The following is an 18683-nucleotide window of genomic DNA, read 5'->3' as shown; positions in this document are numbered from 1 at the left end:
AAAAAAGTAAATAAATAAAAAAATAAATGCCCAATTCCCCTCCCCCCAACATCAACTAAACCTCCATGAGAAATAAAGTATGCAGCTCCACATGACATCAAGCATAAAGTACATATGTACACTGTATTGGGGTGTGTGCTTGCATGGATTAATGAGTCACAGACACACATGACAACCAAAACCAACAGATGTAAAGCAAAAATTTCTATCAATTTTATTGATCTAAATTCCACATCAAAACACAGAAGATTCCCTAGAAAATAATACAGTCGTATATTTTCTCATTACAAGTGCATAATCTTGCAACAGTCCATGTACAGCCTAAACAGTCCAACTAGCATTATGTAACAAAAATGTGAATAAAAACTCCATACTTTTTTAGCAATTGTCAGAGTTCATAACTTGAGTGGAGAAAATTAAAAGGAACAAACGGACAGTGTGGGCATGTGTCCAGTGGAGAAACTACACCCTACACAGTGTCCTGTGGAAAATCAAAGGACTGAATTAAAACAATAAAAGATATTCCAAATGAAAACTTTCTGAAAGTGACAGAAAAGAAGGTCATATGTCAGATGCAAGATGCAATATCAGAAAATGTCTACACGGCTTCAAAAATATAACCTCTTTGCCTCTAGCTATTCCGACATGAAATGAATTCTGATTTGAGAAGTTTCCAGACTGCCTATGTGCACCCAGTCTTAAATATTTGTTCTACCTGTTTCTCTGTCTCATTTAGCAAACTGAGATTTCCAACAAATTTACATCAGAAATTCTCAATCTTGTCACATCTATATTTAGGCATATTACGTATATAATATATATATATTTATATTATGTACAACTTAATGTGCATCTTTGGGTGACACAAAAGCTGACTTTGCATTATGTGATGCTGATAGGACAGCAGCTAAAAGTTTTTGCATGTGAAGTATTCAATATCTAACCTTAAAAAAAAAAAAAAAGAAAATCAGAGTGTAGTAGAGATTAATTTAGACAAATGGCCTGGGATTTACCATTCAAAACGCAGATTTTCTTTTTTCTTTTTAATTGTTCATTGTAAAAGGCTTACACGGAATGAAAAAACTAAACAAAACTGAACAAAGAAAATGAGTTCTGTGACACATCTCTGACAACAAATGTAACCATTTTCTGACTTCCAATGCCTATTTACCAAGGCTTGAAATTATTGTCTTGCCTGTTGTTTATTCTAATACACATTAATTGGGCAAAACTTGGCCTCAGCAAGTGCCTCAAAATCTCCCTTATACATTTCATTAAAAAAATGGTCTGTAGTGGAGACATGGCAAAGCTCATGTTGCACCATGTGTTTGTATTTTCAACATAACAATCTCAACAAAATACATACATACACATTGTACATGTATATCACCTATATAAAAAGAAAAAAGAGGTTATTTTTCCAGAACTACTCTGAGTGTATATGCAAGCTGTTTTCTATATCTTTATGTACAAAAATATACCTTGAACAGCTGCTGTGCCAGCAATGCCAATAAACAAGAGAGAATGGATGAAGAAAGTTGACCAAGTTCAACTCCATACTGAGCTGAACCTTCACATGTGGACCATGCAGCGAAAGCTGGACAGCTGCAGTCCAGTAAGACTGGATGCTAGTGCTATCCATCTTGAAGTGAAAAAATACATAAACAAGGCTGCCAACCATGAATGAAAGTTTGGAGTGAGGAAGGGGAAGGGGAGGGAGATGGTGTGAAAAGGGAGGGAGATGGTGTGAAAGGGGAGGAAGATGGTGTGAAAGGGGTCGCCCCCCCTTTTTTTTTTGCAAGATAGAAAATTTTGACAATACAGGGTATTACATAAGGTGCAATCTGGTGAAGAAGTGAACGGTCATAACTTCAACATTATACATGTAAGAAGGTATGCCTACAGGAAAATCTTGAAATTTCGGCTTCAGTGTATCAAATATTTAAAACATCACAGATTTTGGAAAGTTTCTCTCATTTTCTAATTTTGAGTTCAGCATGAGAATTCTAGGTTTTTATCAGAGTGAGACAGTTAGGATTAGGTAAATTGTGCAAGTCTCTTACTGATCCCATTCAGAGTTAGCAGCCCTGTGAATATGGTACACATACCACAGAATAGGGGTTTAAACAATCATGTACATCACAAGTATCTTATGGACCACCACCTTCACAAACTGAAGTTGCGGCAGTTTCAACTGAAAAAATGCTGCTGAGCATATCAATCCCCTGTGATACATGTACATAATAATACTTATCAATGTACAAACCACACTTCACTATGCTCAGGGATACATGTGCTGTGGCAGGGTTTGAACCCCAGCCCTTATCATTGAAAGCATAGCACACCGACCACTAGACCCATAACCGCACCTTATTTATTTCTGCACAGCAAATCACTCTGCTGACAATATGGGAGTGATCAATGACCTTATAGCCACTATAAGGCTACCTCAACCTCTGATAACGACAGTCATTTCTTCTCCAGAAAATCAAGAGTTTGATCACAAAATGGGCTTTGCATTATTTTCAAAAAGTCCATCATCAGACAGAGCAAAATAAAACCTTTCAAGTGATACATAATGGTATATTCTTAAAAGTTACGATTAAAATGTCTCAGATTTTCTTAGTATTTTCCCTATATTTTTTTTTTTTGTAACTTTAATCACCAAATATGATATCTCAACTTTTAGAAGAATGGAGAGAAGTCATTTTGCGTTCAAACTTTTCAAATGGTGTTTTAAAAGCGCATGAGAGAGATACGTACGACTCCATGAGAATGATAACCAGTCCCAGAAAACGAATTCCAGTATAAAGCCTTCTTGGCAGAGTGAGTGGTCAGTCTTATGGACAGTGAACTCGACCAAACACTTTGTCCATTCTACAGTGTGCAATGTACCATAACAGAATCAAGCCAAATTAATTTATATTGGAGTTGATTACCTGGTATTAAACATGGAAGCACATCCTAAACATTGAATTATGTTGCTTGATGACAAGAAGAAAGAAAACTTTCAGAAAATCCAGGGCAGCCAACACACCTCCATTTATACATGATGCATCTATTCTACGAGTACATGAACTTTATCTCGCTATATAACTCTTTGTGTAATACAGGTCTATTGAGCTCTAGCATTTATATTGCACATTGATTTCTATTTCTGTGTACCGTATAAGCTGTTATTTTTGTGCTTAGATATTTTCGCAAATGAGATCACAGACATTTTCGGGAGATGTTGTTTTCGCGAACTGACACTGATGCTATGGTAAATGCATTATTACCCTAGTACAAGGCGACATTTTCGCATGTTGTTAAATTTGCGATCCAACTGTGACTCACAAAATTCACAAAATAACAGCTTGTACAGTATGGATCAATTCTTCACAATGGGATATGTGATGCCAAGTAGAGACACGGACCCTTTTGGGAGAATTTCCTCGAAGTAGATAGCATGAACAGCATATCAGCAAATGTGAGACCGAGTGAAATTTACCAAATCAAAACTAAATGAAACAAAAGTAAAGGAAACGAAAACAAATGCAAAACAGCATGACATTTAGAAAAGACCATAACAATCAGAAAAGTCATCTAAACAAGGGGTGATGTGACATTTGCTCCTGCGACAGTTGCTCCAGTCTTATATCCTCCACGGACTTACTGTGAGGGTTAGAGTTGTGATAGGGTTTTTGGTTTGGTTTGATGTGAGGATTGGGATTATGGTTAGTTAAATATTTGTGGATAGAATTTCTGTTTGGCTTAATGTGCAAATACAGTGTACTGTAAAACAAGAAATGTTCGCATGCATTTTAATTTCAGGAATTGTCTACACTATACGCAATGAATTCTCAAGGCAACTTGCGAAAATTTCAAGCCGTGAAACATCATGTTTTACAGTATTTCATGGGAGCAATTGTCACAGGAGCAAATGTCATGGAACCACATAAGAACCTTAGAAAAAATCAAAATGTGACTTTAATATCTGAAAGTCATTTTACACAGCATTTGACACTGGTACCCTGAATACCATGTCATATTACTGTACCATAAACTGGCAATACTCCTCATTGCTATGTGAATGGAAACTCGGTCTCAATTTTCTTGACATCGTATGTCAAAAATGCAATGACAGGGACAAGTTATAATGCAGAGTCCGCCCAATATCTATCAATCCATATGTCTATGGACACTTACTTTATCAAAAGTTAACCAATAAAATACAGAGATAAGAGAACATGATTCCTTAGTATGAAATATCTCGTTAGGATTTTTTTATCATCTTTTCTGTACGAGATGGAAGGATTGCCCAGAAGTTAATATCAGTGTCATCAAAAGGGGGGGGGGGGGGAGGGTAAGAAAGAATTTCAGGTCCTGTTACAGTGCTGAGTAAGATGACCCCCTGACAAAAACAACTTTTCAAAATTAGCACAAAACTTGTCGTATATTTCCCAAACCTTTCATTTCCCTGCTGCATTAATATTGCCACTTTTATAAGACAAAACCAAAAATGCATATTTGTTTGATACCTTGAACATGCATACCATCAGTGCCATAGATCTTAGACCCTCAGCGCCCTAAATCTCTTTGGCAATGTTGACGTCTAGTCCCAAAAGAAGGCAGCAAGTTTCACGCTTTAATTGCAGACTAATTTCTATAGAAAGGGGACACAGGAATGACACAAAGCAGGCAAAGCAACACACACAAACGAAAACACACACATACGCATGACGTGCAGTCACTGGCTGCTCAGTGAGTTTCAGGAGAGGGGGAGCCATGGACAGTCTAGTTACTGGAGGGTTACACTTGAATGTTTGTTGTATGGATGCGAGGCACTAGATGCATGCAGACATCCGTGAACACGGACTAACTCTTTCTACTTAACAGTTTAAGGAGCGCTTGAGTTGCAAACTCTCCTTAACCTAAAATTCCCAGTATGGGCGAGTCCAGTACACTTAGGCCCTACATTGTACTACACATTACAGTAAGCATTTTGTCTCTGCCCCACACAAGCACATGTATAACCATAATTATCTTCACCCTATCAGCATCTTATGCCATAACCTCAATCCTTAAGCTTGAAAGACAAGCCGTCAATGCCATCATAAAAAAAAAAACCCAGAAGAATATCATTTTTTACCAAAGATATGATTAATTCAGAGTGGTGCCTTACAATGTTAACTGAAATCCACACTTTGATGTTTACAGCGGTGTGATTTTGTTTCTTAATTTTTTAATTTCTCAAAGGTTTTAAACTAACCAGTACATTTTAATGTTATCATTATATCACATGAGTCCCTCAATATTTGCCATTTGTATTGAAATAATTTTTTTAAGTTTCTGAAGTTTTAATGTGGAACAATCCGGAACAATTCAAATTCATGATTTTCTACCGTCGAGATGTTTTCATTGCAACTGATTGACAAATTGCCCTACATCGACGTAAATAAGCACTGAATTGATCAGTGTTTTAGTAGTAGCCATGATAAAAAATCATGGGCGTACATACTCGAGCAGGATTCGAACCTACGACCTCCTGATCACCGGACAGGCGTCATCTCCACTAGACCACCGAGCTTTCGCCCGAAAGCAAGTGTTGGTTCTAATCCTTCTGGCATGCAGCGGGTACTGCTTTGTTATTGAAATTCATGATTTTTAGAACCAACACTTGCTTTCGGGCGAAAGCTCGGTGGTCTAGTGGAGATGACGCCTGTCCGGTGATCAGGAGGTCGTAGGTTCGAATCCTGCTCGAGTATGTACGCCCATGATTTTTTATCATGGCTACTACTAAAACACTGATCAATTCAGTGCTTATTTACGTCGATGTAGGGCAATTTGTCAATCAGTTGCAAATCCGGAACAAATTCCATAGAGAGGTCTTAAAAGTTATAACCAAGGCATCAGTTGATATCTGTTAACGGCAAGATGAAAAGTTACAACTGAGATCTGATAAATCAATCCCCAGTATATAAATGTTTTTTGTGTGTTTGTTTATGACAGAGATGCATGATCTTGTCTTGCAATAGGTACTATTGTTTGTGCCTTGCATTTTTTATACAAAAGATTTCTGAGAAGTCTAAAAGGACCTAACAAAAATAACAACAAGCAAATGTGACACAACAAAGGGTATGTCATTGATTCTATATTTCTGCTATATGGACACCAAATAAAAATGAAGTTTGCACAAAACAAAAAGGAAACTATACTGTAGGCTGCAACAAGATTGTTAACCTTTCGTTCGGTTTTGTTTCATTTTTTGTCTAAAACAAACGTTTTGTGAATCTTTGAGCTTTACAACTTAACAATACTGCTGAGCAGCTTTCCTTCCTGTCATTTGGCATGCATTTAGGTTTTCACATCAGCAAAAGGACAAATTCGATTATGAGTTCAACAATCCCTTATCATGTCAAATCTTGACCAAATTAAAGAGTCATGCATTTCAACCATGCAGTGCTTGTATCAGTTTTGTACAAGTGAACTTAAGACACCAACTCAGATGCAGGGAAGGGCAAATTCTTGGGTTCTAATGGACCCAAACCCAACAACACTGTCATTTCCAGACTGAGCAAAACACAAAGAATACTCAGACAAAGAAAAGGAATCACATAGGGCTTCTACTCCCTATTGATTCTATGTCCTCACATGATTAAAAAGTGAAAAAAAAAATCCTGATTCAAGCTACAACAACGTCTCGCCCTTACAGACTTTTTCGACAAATTAGAGCGCGGATCAGGCTAACTGCTGCGTAACTTGTACTGACTGGAAATGAAATACCACGAGGCTAACCTCAAGCAAGCATATTATACATAAAAAAGACAAACATTTTGAATATAGACAGCGCTACCTTGCGATGTACACTTTACAGTAATGTGAGGTGGTGTCAACAAATCGAAATAATTTGTCAAAAAGGAAACTTTTTACGATGATCAGACTCCCTTGTTACACACACAATCAAAATGATTGTATGCAGGAGAAATAAACCATATTTCTCATAATCATGTAAGGCCAATCTCCTTTGAATGACTGCAAAATTTTTGTCTTACACATACATTGGCTCAATGATATCATTTCAGCACTGTTGACCTTGTTGCACATTCCATCTTGTCATTTGAGCCATTTCACCTATGCAGCTAGCCTGGTTGCCTTCCAGGTCCAACATAATGTTAGCCAAGCTTCAAAGACTTTTACACATTTCTCCACAGCACAATGGCTGATGGGACTGCATAGGAGCCTCATGACCATTGGAGATTCCATAGCTGGGTGGTCTGTGACCAAGACTACCTGCTAGCCGCTAGCTTCAAAGTACTGTAACCCTTTCAAATCCATGATCACAAAATGCCACTGATATCATGTATTAAAAGATGTCAATAGTAATGAGGGAGTTACTTTGGATGCTGACCCATCTGCCGGCAAGCCTCATATCTGCAAATTTCAAAGCAATACAGACCAACATTTTGCAAGGCAATATTTACTCAGATGCTTTTCACAGTTCTATTGACAAATGCTCTGCCACCATACATGTAGCCTTTATTCTCCTATTACTTTAAAAAATAATGGACATACAGCATCGGATGAACAGATTTGCAGGGTGCCAGATTTTTATAGATGACAGCAAAATATATAAGATGATGTCAATATCTAACTCAGTCATGCTTTGTAACGGACACCGCAATGGACCCGTTGTCACAGGTGAGGCGTGCAGTGGCATGCAAGTCGAAAAACTCGCCAAACAAGAGAAAGCGTGAAGCGGTGGAGCAGACAGCGGTCACTACGACGTGGCACACTGGGCGGTGGGAAGATCCTCAGAGTCCGTAGAGTCTGTGTCGCTGTCACTGTCCAGTTCGCCAGCCTCTCTTGCCTGTACGAGAAAAACAGATCAAAACTTAGATCTGAGGAAGAGAGGTTTGTGGTAACACCATGTGGAATACAATATGAGACATACCTTCTTCATTAAACGACACATTGTAGGACATAGATCTTTACTCTGTGTTCTGTTTCCTTTGCTTGCTGTTTGTTTTAGTACCTGCGATCACCAAACCGTCAAATGATGACATAAATGGTATCCCGGGGTACCAAATAAAAATAAGCCATTTTGTTAAATTATTTATTTTTTCAAAAAGGTTGTACCCTGGGTGCCAAAAAGAGGACATTATTTTGGTGCTGGAGCTAGCGCGCGCTAGCCACTGCACTGCATTGCACTGAAGCACACGCTAGTCGTAGCACAGCGTGCCATGCACGCGTAGTACAACATGCAGTGGCATAGAAATTACTATGTACACGCACACACAGTGCATGCATTTTTCTCTGGCTGTCCTCGAGTGGACGTGAGGTGGCGCTACACAACGCGGTAATCCTGGGTACTACGGTACCCCGGGGTAATGCATGATGCATCAAATATCACTATTACATACAGAATCAATGTGTCCAATATACAACAGTTTTGTTAACCGTATGCACTGTGTTTGTGGTCATCCCCGAACCATCGTATGGAGATGCCGGCATAATGTTTTTCAACACGCGTGCCTATGGGAAAAGGCAATTGTAAGAACAAAATGACATGACAAGACTCTATAAAAGTGTTTTCACTCTATTACAAAAAAATAAAAAAAAATAAAAAATTACGCAAAATCAGAATCTGAGAATTTCACAATACGTATAACAGAATTTCTACCATCAAAATGACCGAAAATTTCGAAATTGAAAATTTTACTGAAAATTTTGATGGGCCTATCACAACGAATCATTCCTTCCATGATCTACAGAATTAGTGGAAGACACCACACAGTGATAACTTTTTGTGAATACCGTATCACACAAAGATCCCATTACTAATAAACATTGCACATTTTTCCACCTCATAATATAGAAGTGAAGGATCATTCGTGTTGCCAATTTTGTTAAATCTAAATGAAAACAAAGAGGATCGTGAATGCACAGTACCTGACGTCTGGCCCTGTGCCTCAGGTGAGCCATAAGGAACCTCAGCATGGCGTTGTCCTCAAATTCCGGTCCTCGCAGTCTCTCCTCCTCTCTCTCCCTGCGATTCGTCATCATCACCTGTAGAGGGCAGTATTGATAAGTGTCAATAGGAGAATCACATTTCAGTTTGGATGTTCTGAAGTTGCCCAAGGCAGTGCTCAAGCTCGCCCAACACAGAAACATGTTGCGTCTGCAACATTTTTTTCTTCTCATAATATACTTTTAATTACACAGAATAGGCTCAGTAGCAACACTCCTCTTCTGTAGGACCCTGGCATTATTATTACCCCAGCATTTTACCAAGAACACATTGCTCAATTTGGGTTAATTAAGAGGGGCATCAAGAGTTAAAATATTCACCCATGGATTAATACATCTGGTGCAAATCCAAACCAGGATTTCCTATTTAACCCTAAACAGGCAGCCCGCCGGAACAAAGTGTACATATTTTTGTTTTGTTTTTGTTTATTTTGTCTGTGGTTCCACATTTGAAAGTCACAACTCAATACAGGAAAAATTACTCCCATTTTTCCTTGCAGAAAGGAGGTTGAGAACCCACTGAATTAGTCTACTTATCAGCTGTGAGACACAAATGACTGAATCACATATTATAGAATGGGTAGCAAGAATCCTGCGATCTCATTGGTCGAGAGCCAAGTGTTGATTTTGTACTGGTCGCAAGCTGAGTCACTGTGGTAAACATGTTATCGCGCACTTTTAGCAGGAGTATGCGCATTTTTAACAAAGGTTCACTCACTAAGTAAGCATTTGCGCACTATTAAAAGTACAAGACACTTTATAGGCTAAAAAATCATGCATCCAGTAAATATTAGATGCATGGTTTTGAAGAAGAATCATGCATCCAGTAAAAACTGATGCATGATTTTCGGGCTCTTGTCTATGGCAAGCCAAAAGGAAATGCATCCAGTAAATTTGTCATCGGGTAACAAGATACAAAAATGGGTTTTTGGCAAGAAAATTACCCTTTCTATAACACAGATGCCACACGTCTCTTCATGCGTCAGTCGGAACATAGTGTGCATGCGGTAACTATGGAATTTAGCCTTTAATAAGCATTCCATAGTCACCTTATCCACACAATTCCGACTGACGCACTCAGACCTGTGCGTCATTTGCATACTATCGCGTTGTGGATTACCCCAGATTACTGGAAAAGTGAAAAGATATAGTTGTATCAACAACGGTATTGTGCCATGTGTGTCAAATAAAAGAGAAAAAGGTATGTGTCTCACTAACCTTCTTGAGACCATCAAGTTCCGTTGGCTGCTTGGCTGTGGGTAGCCACACCTTCACCTCATGGTCCAGCCCACTGGTTGCCAGGCAAGCCACGGAGGGGTGTGGCTCCAGGCAGTTGACCACGCCCCCTACATCACCCTGCATGTACTGCAGCACCTTCTCACTCTCCTTCTCCCAAAGGAAGATGTTGCCACAGTCGCTGCCGGATACGATGAACTCACTCTTCGGACCATAGAAGTTCACACCCTTGACTACACACGCAAACACACACACACAGAACATGATGGAAGATACATGACTGTGCTAAAAGATACTGACAATACATAACTATATGCACAAATATATACTGACAAAGTAATAAATGAATAGGTAGATCAAGAAATATCTATAAGCATAAATGAGCAAACAGATCAGGAACTGGTTTATAAATGTATAAAAATAGATTAATAGATAATAACAAATAAGTGAAAAATAGAACAATTAAAAGGGTATCTTGATTAAATACACAAGCAACTTACAGAATGTATGTCTAATTTCTCATGTAATTTACAGCTACCCTTTTGTAAATACACATACCTTTGCTGCCTTCCTTTCCCATATTTTCACTGTGTTCTGCTACACTTTTTGGTGAACAGGAAATGCGCATTTTACACAACACTCTGGAGATCACTTGCGAAAGGAATTGGATACAGTTTTTTACAATAAAGGTTAGTTGTAACATGCATGAGCATACAACGCCTGGAAAAGCTGTTATGTTGGCGGACAGATAGTTTCACTAATGAGGTCACAGACATTTTTGCTAGATTTTGTTTTGGCAATTAGATAAAAGAATATTGACAAGAGCAATAATGCCTGTCTCTTCGCAGTATTTTTGCATATTGTTGTATTTGATACCAAACAGTGATAAGCGAAATTTGCAAAAATTAAACCCCTGCAAAAACAATGGCTTTGACAGTATCACACCCACCTGTAGCATTATTGCGGTGTCCCTTGTAGGAGTGGATGAAGTCGGCTCCGTCGCTATGGGAACTGTCAAACAGGTAGATGTCTTCATCGTTGTAGCTGGCAAGGATTTCTGGGTGGTGAAGGAAAAAGTAGAATTCGTGCAATACAAGAACAGACTCTTTAAGATAATACTATAACAACCTGAATGATTGGACTTTCCAATATGTCATAATCAAAACATATGCTCTACTATAGTATTATACATCTTTATATTTTGTATTCTAATATTTATACCATCAAGCCAGAACATGAAGTTGAAAGAACTAAATGCAAATTTAAGAAAATGTCAGCAAGTTTCAGGATTGATTTTTTTTTTTTTTTTTCAGTTACATGCTACCAGCTTGCCACTTTGTATTATCTATCAGGAAGGAAATCTTCAGTCTTAATCCCACTCTCTTTTGCTCTACAAAGTACTAAGAAGCGAGAACTGTAATTTGTAAACTATCAAGAAACATTTGAAGAGAATCAGAATTAATATAACTGAAGTCATGAGGAGACTCAGCTTTAGATCCTAGCAGAATTTTTGTCAGAGCAAAATGAAGAACAGGCAGGGAGAGCAATCACATACATTAAAGGACTACACACAACAAGAACAGTCGTTGGAGGGCTAGGGACACAGAACAAAGACAACAAAGGGAAAGGGTTAGAGGTCATGGGCAAGGAGCCCAACACATATTAAATGGGGATTAAAGCACTGTACTTAGGAGGGCTTACCAAGGAGGCCAAGTATTCTATGGAAACAATAACGTGTGTGAGTGTGTGCGTGTGTGGTGGGGGGGGGGGGGGGGAATTGAATGCATGGACAACCAGTGATCTTACCCTGGCCATTGTATGAGTAGACACAGCATGTCACATTGGCCTTCAGTCGCTCATTGTCGACAAGGTGATGCGGACAAAATTTCTTCACCACGTCACTCTCTGAACCATCCGTGATCTTCCGTTTGTCGTAGACTCTGAGAGAAGTGAAGACAATGTCATCATCGAAACAGATGTAATTGCTCACTCAACTCTGACTGAAGTTTGTTTGACCACTGGCACAAAGTGGGAGTGTCTATTTCACCTATGGGTACACATGTCTAACTGTTGGTGAATAGAAATACCTAATCCTTGTAATCCCAAATTTGTCATAATGGCCTTCCTGTTTGACTACGGGAGTATTAGAGGCACATTGAGTGAACTTGCTAACTTTACAACAAGGTCATGCTTTGGATGGACTACTGAATGCAGATGAACGGTTGGCAAGCTATTCCAAGCTAATAGTTTAGGAACACAAGAGACCCGCGGGTCTAGCGCTCACCTGAGTATCGCAAGTTCACCTTTCACGCAGTCACTAATCTAAATTATTCACAGCTCTACCAAAATTTGACCAGGCTTTCTCAAGTAGAAGATGAAACTGTACAATATGGGCCCAAATTTTTTAAGATTCCTTAATTTGGGGTATTTGGGCCCCCTGGGGGCCCCCTGGGTGGGGCATTGAGTTCCTAACCCCCTAGGGATGCTACCTGCCAAGTTTGGTGAAAATGGGTCATGGGGTTCTCAAGAAGAAGATGACAATGTACAATTTAGGCCCCATTAGAACCCCTCCCCACCCCCTCCCCTGGGTCCCAAGGGGGGCACCCCTGATTTTGCCATGAACAAACTTGAAACTACAGTCATCAATGTACTAACTCATAGTATTAACTTAGCTCTATCACTTCTGGTTCTAGAGAAGAAGATTTTTACAGATTCCTTAATTTTGGGGGGTTTGGGCCCCCCTGGGGGCCCCCTGGGTGGGGCATGGTGCCCATTTTAACAAATTGAGTTCCTAACCCCCTAGGGATGCTACCTGCCAAGTTTGATGAAAATCGGTCTTGGGGTTCTCAAGAAGAAGATGAAAATGTAAAAAGTTTACACACGACGCACAACGCACGACGCACGACGCATGACGGACGCCGGACGGAGAGCGATCGCAATAGCTCACTTGAGCCTTTGGCTCAGGTGAGCTAATAAAGGCCTGAATTCACGAAGGTGGTATAACTGAAACCATGGTTTAAACCATGGACAATTTGTATGGAGCACCAAGTGTCACATATGGCCTATTTCGTTACAAAATCAGTCATATTGTCGACAAAATTATTTCGTAACAAAATGACAAAATTTGGTCCACGAAACAATCATTTCGTCATCGAAAAAATGACAATTTCGTAATGAAGTAGGCCATGCGACACTTACGCTGTAGCTCTCCATACAAATTGTCCATGGTTTAAGCCATGATTTCAATTGTATCACCTTCGAGAATTCGGGCCTATGAGTCAACTAACTTTCAAATAGAGAAAACAAAGGGAACAGGAGAACAGACAAGATTGCTTTAGATACTAAAGACAAGGCAGTACAAAGATAAGGAACCATCACATGGGCAGCATCAGATCCGCACCAAAGCCCTTCTCTCTTTCCTTCATTAGGGCCTATGTAACAGTGCCCTCAATCTTCTACCTGTAGGTCTCTTACTACGATTTCACTTACCTGACAAAGTGGTCCCTCCCTCCAACGATGAACTCGTTGACATTGGATGGATTGACAAAGATGGTGTATAAGGCAACCTTCTTGTCGTCTTCCTTCACCAGCATCAGCCTGGAATGTGCAAGAGGGTTGGTGGGTTGCAGACAGGTGCATCGGATTCAAGGAAGGACAGAATAATGCGTACACATAGATGGAGTATTAGATGAGACACAGGTGCATAGATAGCATTGAACATGATCCAAAGATGATCAATATGGGCAGTTAAAGGCATAATTTACCATTTGCAGGTGAAATAAGAATATAGAATTAGTGCTTCAAAATAGTTCTAAAATGTGAGTTAGGGATAAAAACAACATAGATCATCTATGTATTTTTTGTATTGTAAAAATCTTAATTAGCATAAACAATGTCAAGTATTGTTAACTCTTAATGTGCCAGACCCAAAACCCCTCACGTGCCAGACATTTTCACCCAACGCCACAAAGTTTGCGAACTGGATTGACAATGTAATTTAAAACTGTCATATCTTTGAAACTTTGGACTGTTTCGAATTGATTTCTACACAACAAATATCAAGAAATAATTGGTCTTTTGTGTCATGTAGTCAGTTTGCTGTAATATCTATCTGAACCTGAAATATTGCAGATATAATCGATATCATTAAAAAATTAATATGAATTTTTGTGTAGTATGTAAAGAAAGAGTCAGTCGTGATTTTTCTTCAATAGAATGCTCCCTTGACTCTGTGAGAAAGTTTAAGAGCTACATTTCCTCTTTCAAATGATAACAAATTTGTCTTCTAGAGTTGTATGATTCCAAAGATATTGGCAGTTCAATTTCTCTTTTCAATTTCTTTTTCTGCCTCGGTAATTCATTCCCAAATCTGAGTCCTTTAGTCCCAGATCTTGTATTTGAAACTAAAGTAAATCCCGGGTCCTAGAATAGTGTCTTTTGTCCACTTGAGAAGGAAGCACCTACTAATCTTTCTTTTGTCTATGCCGACTGCGGGCGGGCGCACTCTACTGAAATTGGCAGGGTTTTGTTTACAGGTCTACTTTCCGTCCACTGTACATGTGCATAGACAAGAACAAAAGCATGCTTTTCCTTTGTATATGCCAGAGTGAGGACGATTAGTGAAGTTCACCAAGACAAAAGGATGAAAGACTTGACCGACGAACGAAAGCTTGACCCTCTTTCAGGGACAAAATGAAAGCAGCTCCTCCAGGAGAGCACCCAAGCAGAACAATGCGAGTGGAAATGCATAGACAACACACGCATATTCAGTAGCATACACACGTGTGGTTTATCAATGAGAATTTTGATCTACCGGTATACACAGCTCGCAGAGGATTTTCCTGACGCGAAAAAAATACATCTAGCTGAAAAAACATGTATTTACTCAAAATTTTCCTATGTTAGTATACTCATATTAGTGGAAACGATGGCTATGCTAATCAGCTACCAGCACATATCAGTGGCAGTTTCTTGGTGTAACATATTATGGTACCACAACAACTTAAATGACCAATGTTTTTCTCGCTCTTCTTAGTCGCCGATCGGCGACCATGGCACATCAGGACTAAGGTCGCCGTTCGGCGACCATGGCACGTTAAGAGTTAATATTACAAATTGTTAACAATGATTATTATAACAATGCTTCCAGACTAAATCATCTACAGGACAGTTTATTGAGAAAAATAATGCAAAATTGTATCTCCTTATATTTTAGGTTTTATTGCAAAATTCTAATATATGTAGGATGTTTTGTGATACAACTGACCTACACATACGCATCAAAAGTGATACATGTAGCTTTAACATTTTTTTAAATCACTGCTCCCAATGGTAATCAGAACCTGCAAACGAATTTATTTTGTAGAAGTATATGCTATTGGAATTCTTTAACATACTTTAATCTGCAAGCATTTTTGTTCTTTTCTTTCAAGTTTTAAGAGTTTGAGAAGATGGAAGATCAATAACTTACTTGCTTGGCTTGGGTTCTCTCAGGTCAATATTGTACACAGCTGCATCCTCTCCACAAGACATAAACACAACGGGACTATCAGGCTCCAATCCAAGCTGCAGAAACACAATTATATCATTCATATTTTCATCACATCATTATTTAGAATTTTGTGGCAAAAAGAACAGCTGAAACCTGCTCATCCAATAGTGGCGTGCAAATTGAGTAAAATGGAGTCAAAAGGTGCCTGAGCTTTCGATCCTTGCAGAATCTTCATCAGAGGCAAAATGATCAAATGTCATATGTTGTTTTTATCTGTATCGTATTATTCATATATCATTCATATGCTACTTTTCTATTGATATCTCTTATATGGGCCTATCTCATGAAAGTTATGGATATAAAAATGCAGTACCGGTACAAGGTTTAAAGGGACAGTACAGTACTGGTTGAGATGGGGATTCATGTTTTGAACATTCCTAAGTGAGATAATGAAAAGCCTCTTATGAATAATGAAAGAGCATGACATATGTAATTTTAAGAAGGATTCAACATTTATTTGATGAAAATTGGTTTTCAAATGGCTTAGATATCCAAAAAAGTGCTACTAATAAAAGGCGACATGCGACAACTTTATTAGGATCTCTTTGTTTCACCTTGTTTTTGGATATCTCAGCCATTTCAAAACCAAATTTCATCAAAATAACCTTTTGATACCCCTTAATAGAAGTGCATGCTCTTTGACTTCTCATAGAGTGGTTTCTCAATATCTCGCAAAACATTAAAAGCTAAATCCTCACCTCGACCAGAACTGTCCACACCCTTTAACTTCACAAACATTTCAGCTAGATGCATGTAAATTATAAAATCTGTTGAAAAATCAATTATAAGAGAGTCTGAACAAGAGCTTTAAGGCAGAAAGAGCAAAACATTCAAACTGGGGCCTGGAGTGATACAGTACACATTGCATTTCAAGGTTTGATGCATGCAGTTCTAAGTTGTGGCATGTCGCCTTTTATTATTAGCACTTTTTGGGATATCTCAGCCATTTGAAAACCAATTTTCATCAAATAAACGTTGAATCCTTCTTAAAATTACATGCTCTTTCATATTTCATAAGAGGCTTTTCATTATCTCACTTAGGAATGTTCAAAACATGAATCCCCACCTCAACCAGTACTGTACAATCCCTTTAAAGTGGGAAATCCCATCCACTACATGCTATTGTCATGTAAGTGGCCCCTCATGCTTTACAAAGTTCTACATGTACTATACTTTGTGTGCTGCCCCTTTGTGCTGGATGATCTTCTTTGTCTCCTTGCAGACCCCAGTGGACGACAGCTCGGCCACCCGAACTTGACCATCCCGGGCACAGCTGACCAGTGTTGCATCACCGCTACATGGCATGAACTTTGCCTGTAAGGCCAAAGAGAGAGTTTACATTATTATGCATTTTATAGTTTATCACAAAGACATGACTATTATTTAAACTACTTCATACAGTGTGAAAAGGTACAGTGATTTTTACGTCATGGTGGTGTATAAACATGATCATTATGACAATAGATTTTGAAGTTTCCTGTTACAGGCTAGTAGAGACACACATATTTCACTGTTTTCTCTTCAAATCAGCACACTGTACCTCTCTTTCTAATCCATATAAGAATTGTCAGAACCCCACTAAACCTCATCGGGATTAAAGGGACTGTACAGTTCTGATTGAGGTGGGGATTCAGGTTTATAAAATTCCTAAGTGAGATAATGAAAAACCTCTTATAAAATATGAAAGAGCATGTAATTTTAAGAAGGATTCAACGTTTACTTGATGAAAATTGGTTTTCAAATGGCTGAGACATTAAAAAAAGTGATAATAATAAAAGGTGACAGGTCACGCCTTTTATTAGGATCTCTTTGTTTCACCTTGTTTTTGGATATCTCGGCCATTTCAAAACCAATTTTCATCAAATAAACTTTTAATACCCCTTAGAATTGCATACTCTTTGACATCTCATAGAGTGGTTTCTGAATATCTTGCAAAACGTTAAAAGCTAAATCCTCACCTCAACGAGAACTGTACAGTCCCTTTAACACATTAAAACTACATCTATGTCCTGAATGAGCCAAGAGGATTAGTGTTTATCTGATTGATACACATTGCACTCCAGGATGTTCCTCATTCTCCCTTTCAAGCAAAAAACTTCTATGTGAGATCTGTTTCCATAGAATCCTAATAGAATGGAGTCAAAAGGGGTCTGAGCTTTTTGTAATATATACTTTGATATGTTTTGATTACTTGCATTTGTTGGTTGACTCTCACTTTAATTTTGTTGTCTCCTCTTGGTAGGCCTACACCTCATTAGGGCTCGCCATTCGCTCAGCCCCCCCCCCCCCTTCCCCTTGCTGTTGCTATTCTACCCTTTTCCTTTCTTCATCCCTCTGTTGTTCCTATCTTGTTTGATGTTGCCTCCCTATTCATCCTTTTCCTTCAATACATGTACTTGCCCCCATGGTCCTCAGTATCATTACTGACCCTCCTCTGCCTTTTGTCTGTCCGCCTCCTGCTCTAATCCCCCTCCCTTTTACATGTTGTACATGTTGGGCTCCTTGCTCATGACCTCCTACCCTATCCTTTTGTTTTCTTTGTTCTGTGTACCTAGCCTGTCCCTGACTGTTCTTGTTGTGTGAAGTCCTTAAATACTAATGTGATTGCTTTCCCTGCCTGTTTGTCATTTTGCCTCTGATGAAGATTCTGCTGGGATCGAAAGCTCAGGCCCCTTTTGACTCCATTTTACTCCATTGGGGCTCGCCACTATTGGATGACCAGTTTTCAGCAGTTTGTCTGTTTTGTTTTGTTTTGTTTTGTTTTTTGCTATTCCTAATTAATATAGTTACTGAACATCAACTTCCTGACTCTAGTATCTTTTTAGTTCTGCAGACTGTCAGCTTTATGTTATGAATCACAATTCTCACTCATGGTTGTTCAAATTGT

The 18683-nt window shown here is 38.8% G+C and overlaps 1 protein-coding gene across 1 annotated transcript; it reads right to left on the bottom strand.

Annotated features, from left to right (window-relative positions):
* Positions 1 to 6645: 6645 nt before the first annotated feature.
* LOC140229713 (DDB1- and CUL4-associated factor 8-like) lies at positions 6646 to 18202 on the bottom strand. Its single transcript, XM_072309954.1, has 9 exons — positions 18197 to 18202; positions 16970 to 17110; positions 15716 to 15810; positions 13735 to 13842; positions 12052 to 12185; positions 11195 to 11302; positions 10228 to 10478; positions 8932 to 9048; positions 6646 to 7849 (listed from the first exon to the last, which is right to left on the bottom strand). The coding sequence occupies exons 1-9, from the start codon at positions 18200 to 18202 to the stop codon at positions 7760 to 7762; spliced, it is 1050 nt and encodes a 349-aa protein (XP_072166055.1). The 3' UTR covers positions 6646 to 7759.
* Between the last annotated feature and the right edge of the window lie 481 nt (positions 18203 to 18683).

Source organism: Diadema setosum, chromosome 6 (assembly GCF_964275005.1).
Source record: "Diadema setosum chromosome 6, eeDiaSeto1, whole genome shotgun sequence".
NCBI lineage: Eukaryota > Metazoa > Echinodermata > Echinoidea > Diadematoida > Diadematidae > Diadema > Diadema setosum.
The sequence above is the reverse complement of the archived record's forward strand: the minus strand, read 5'-3'. Positions and strand labels throughout refer to the sequence as shown.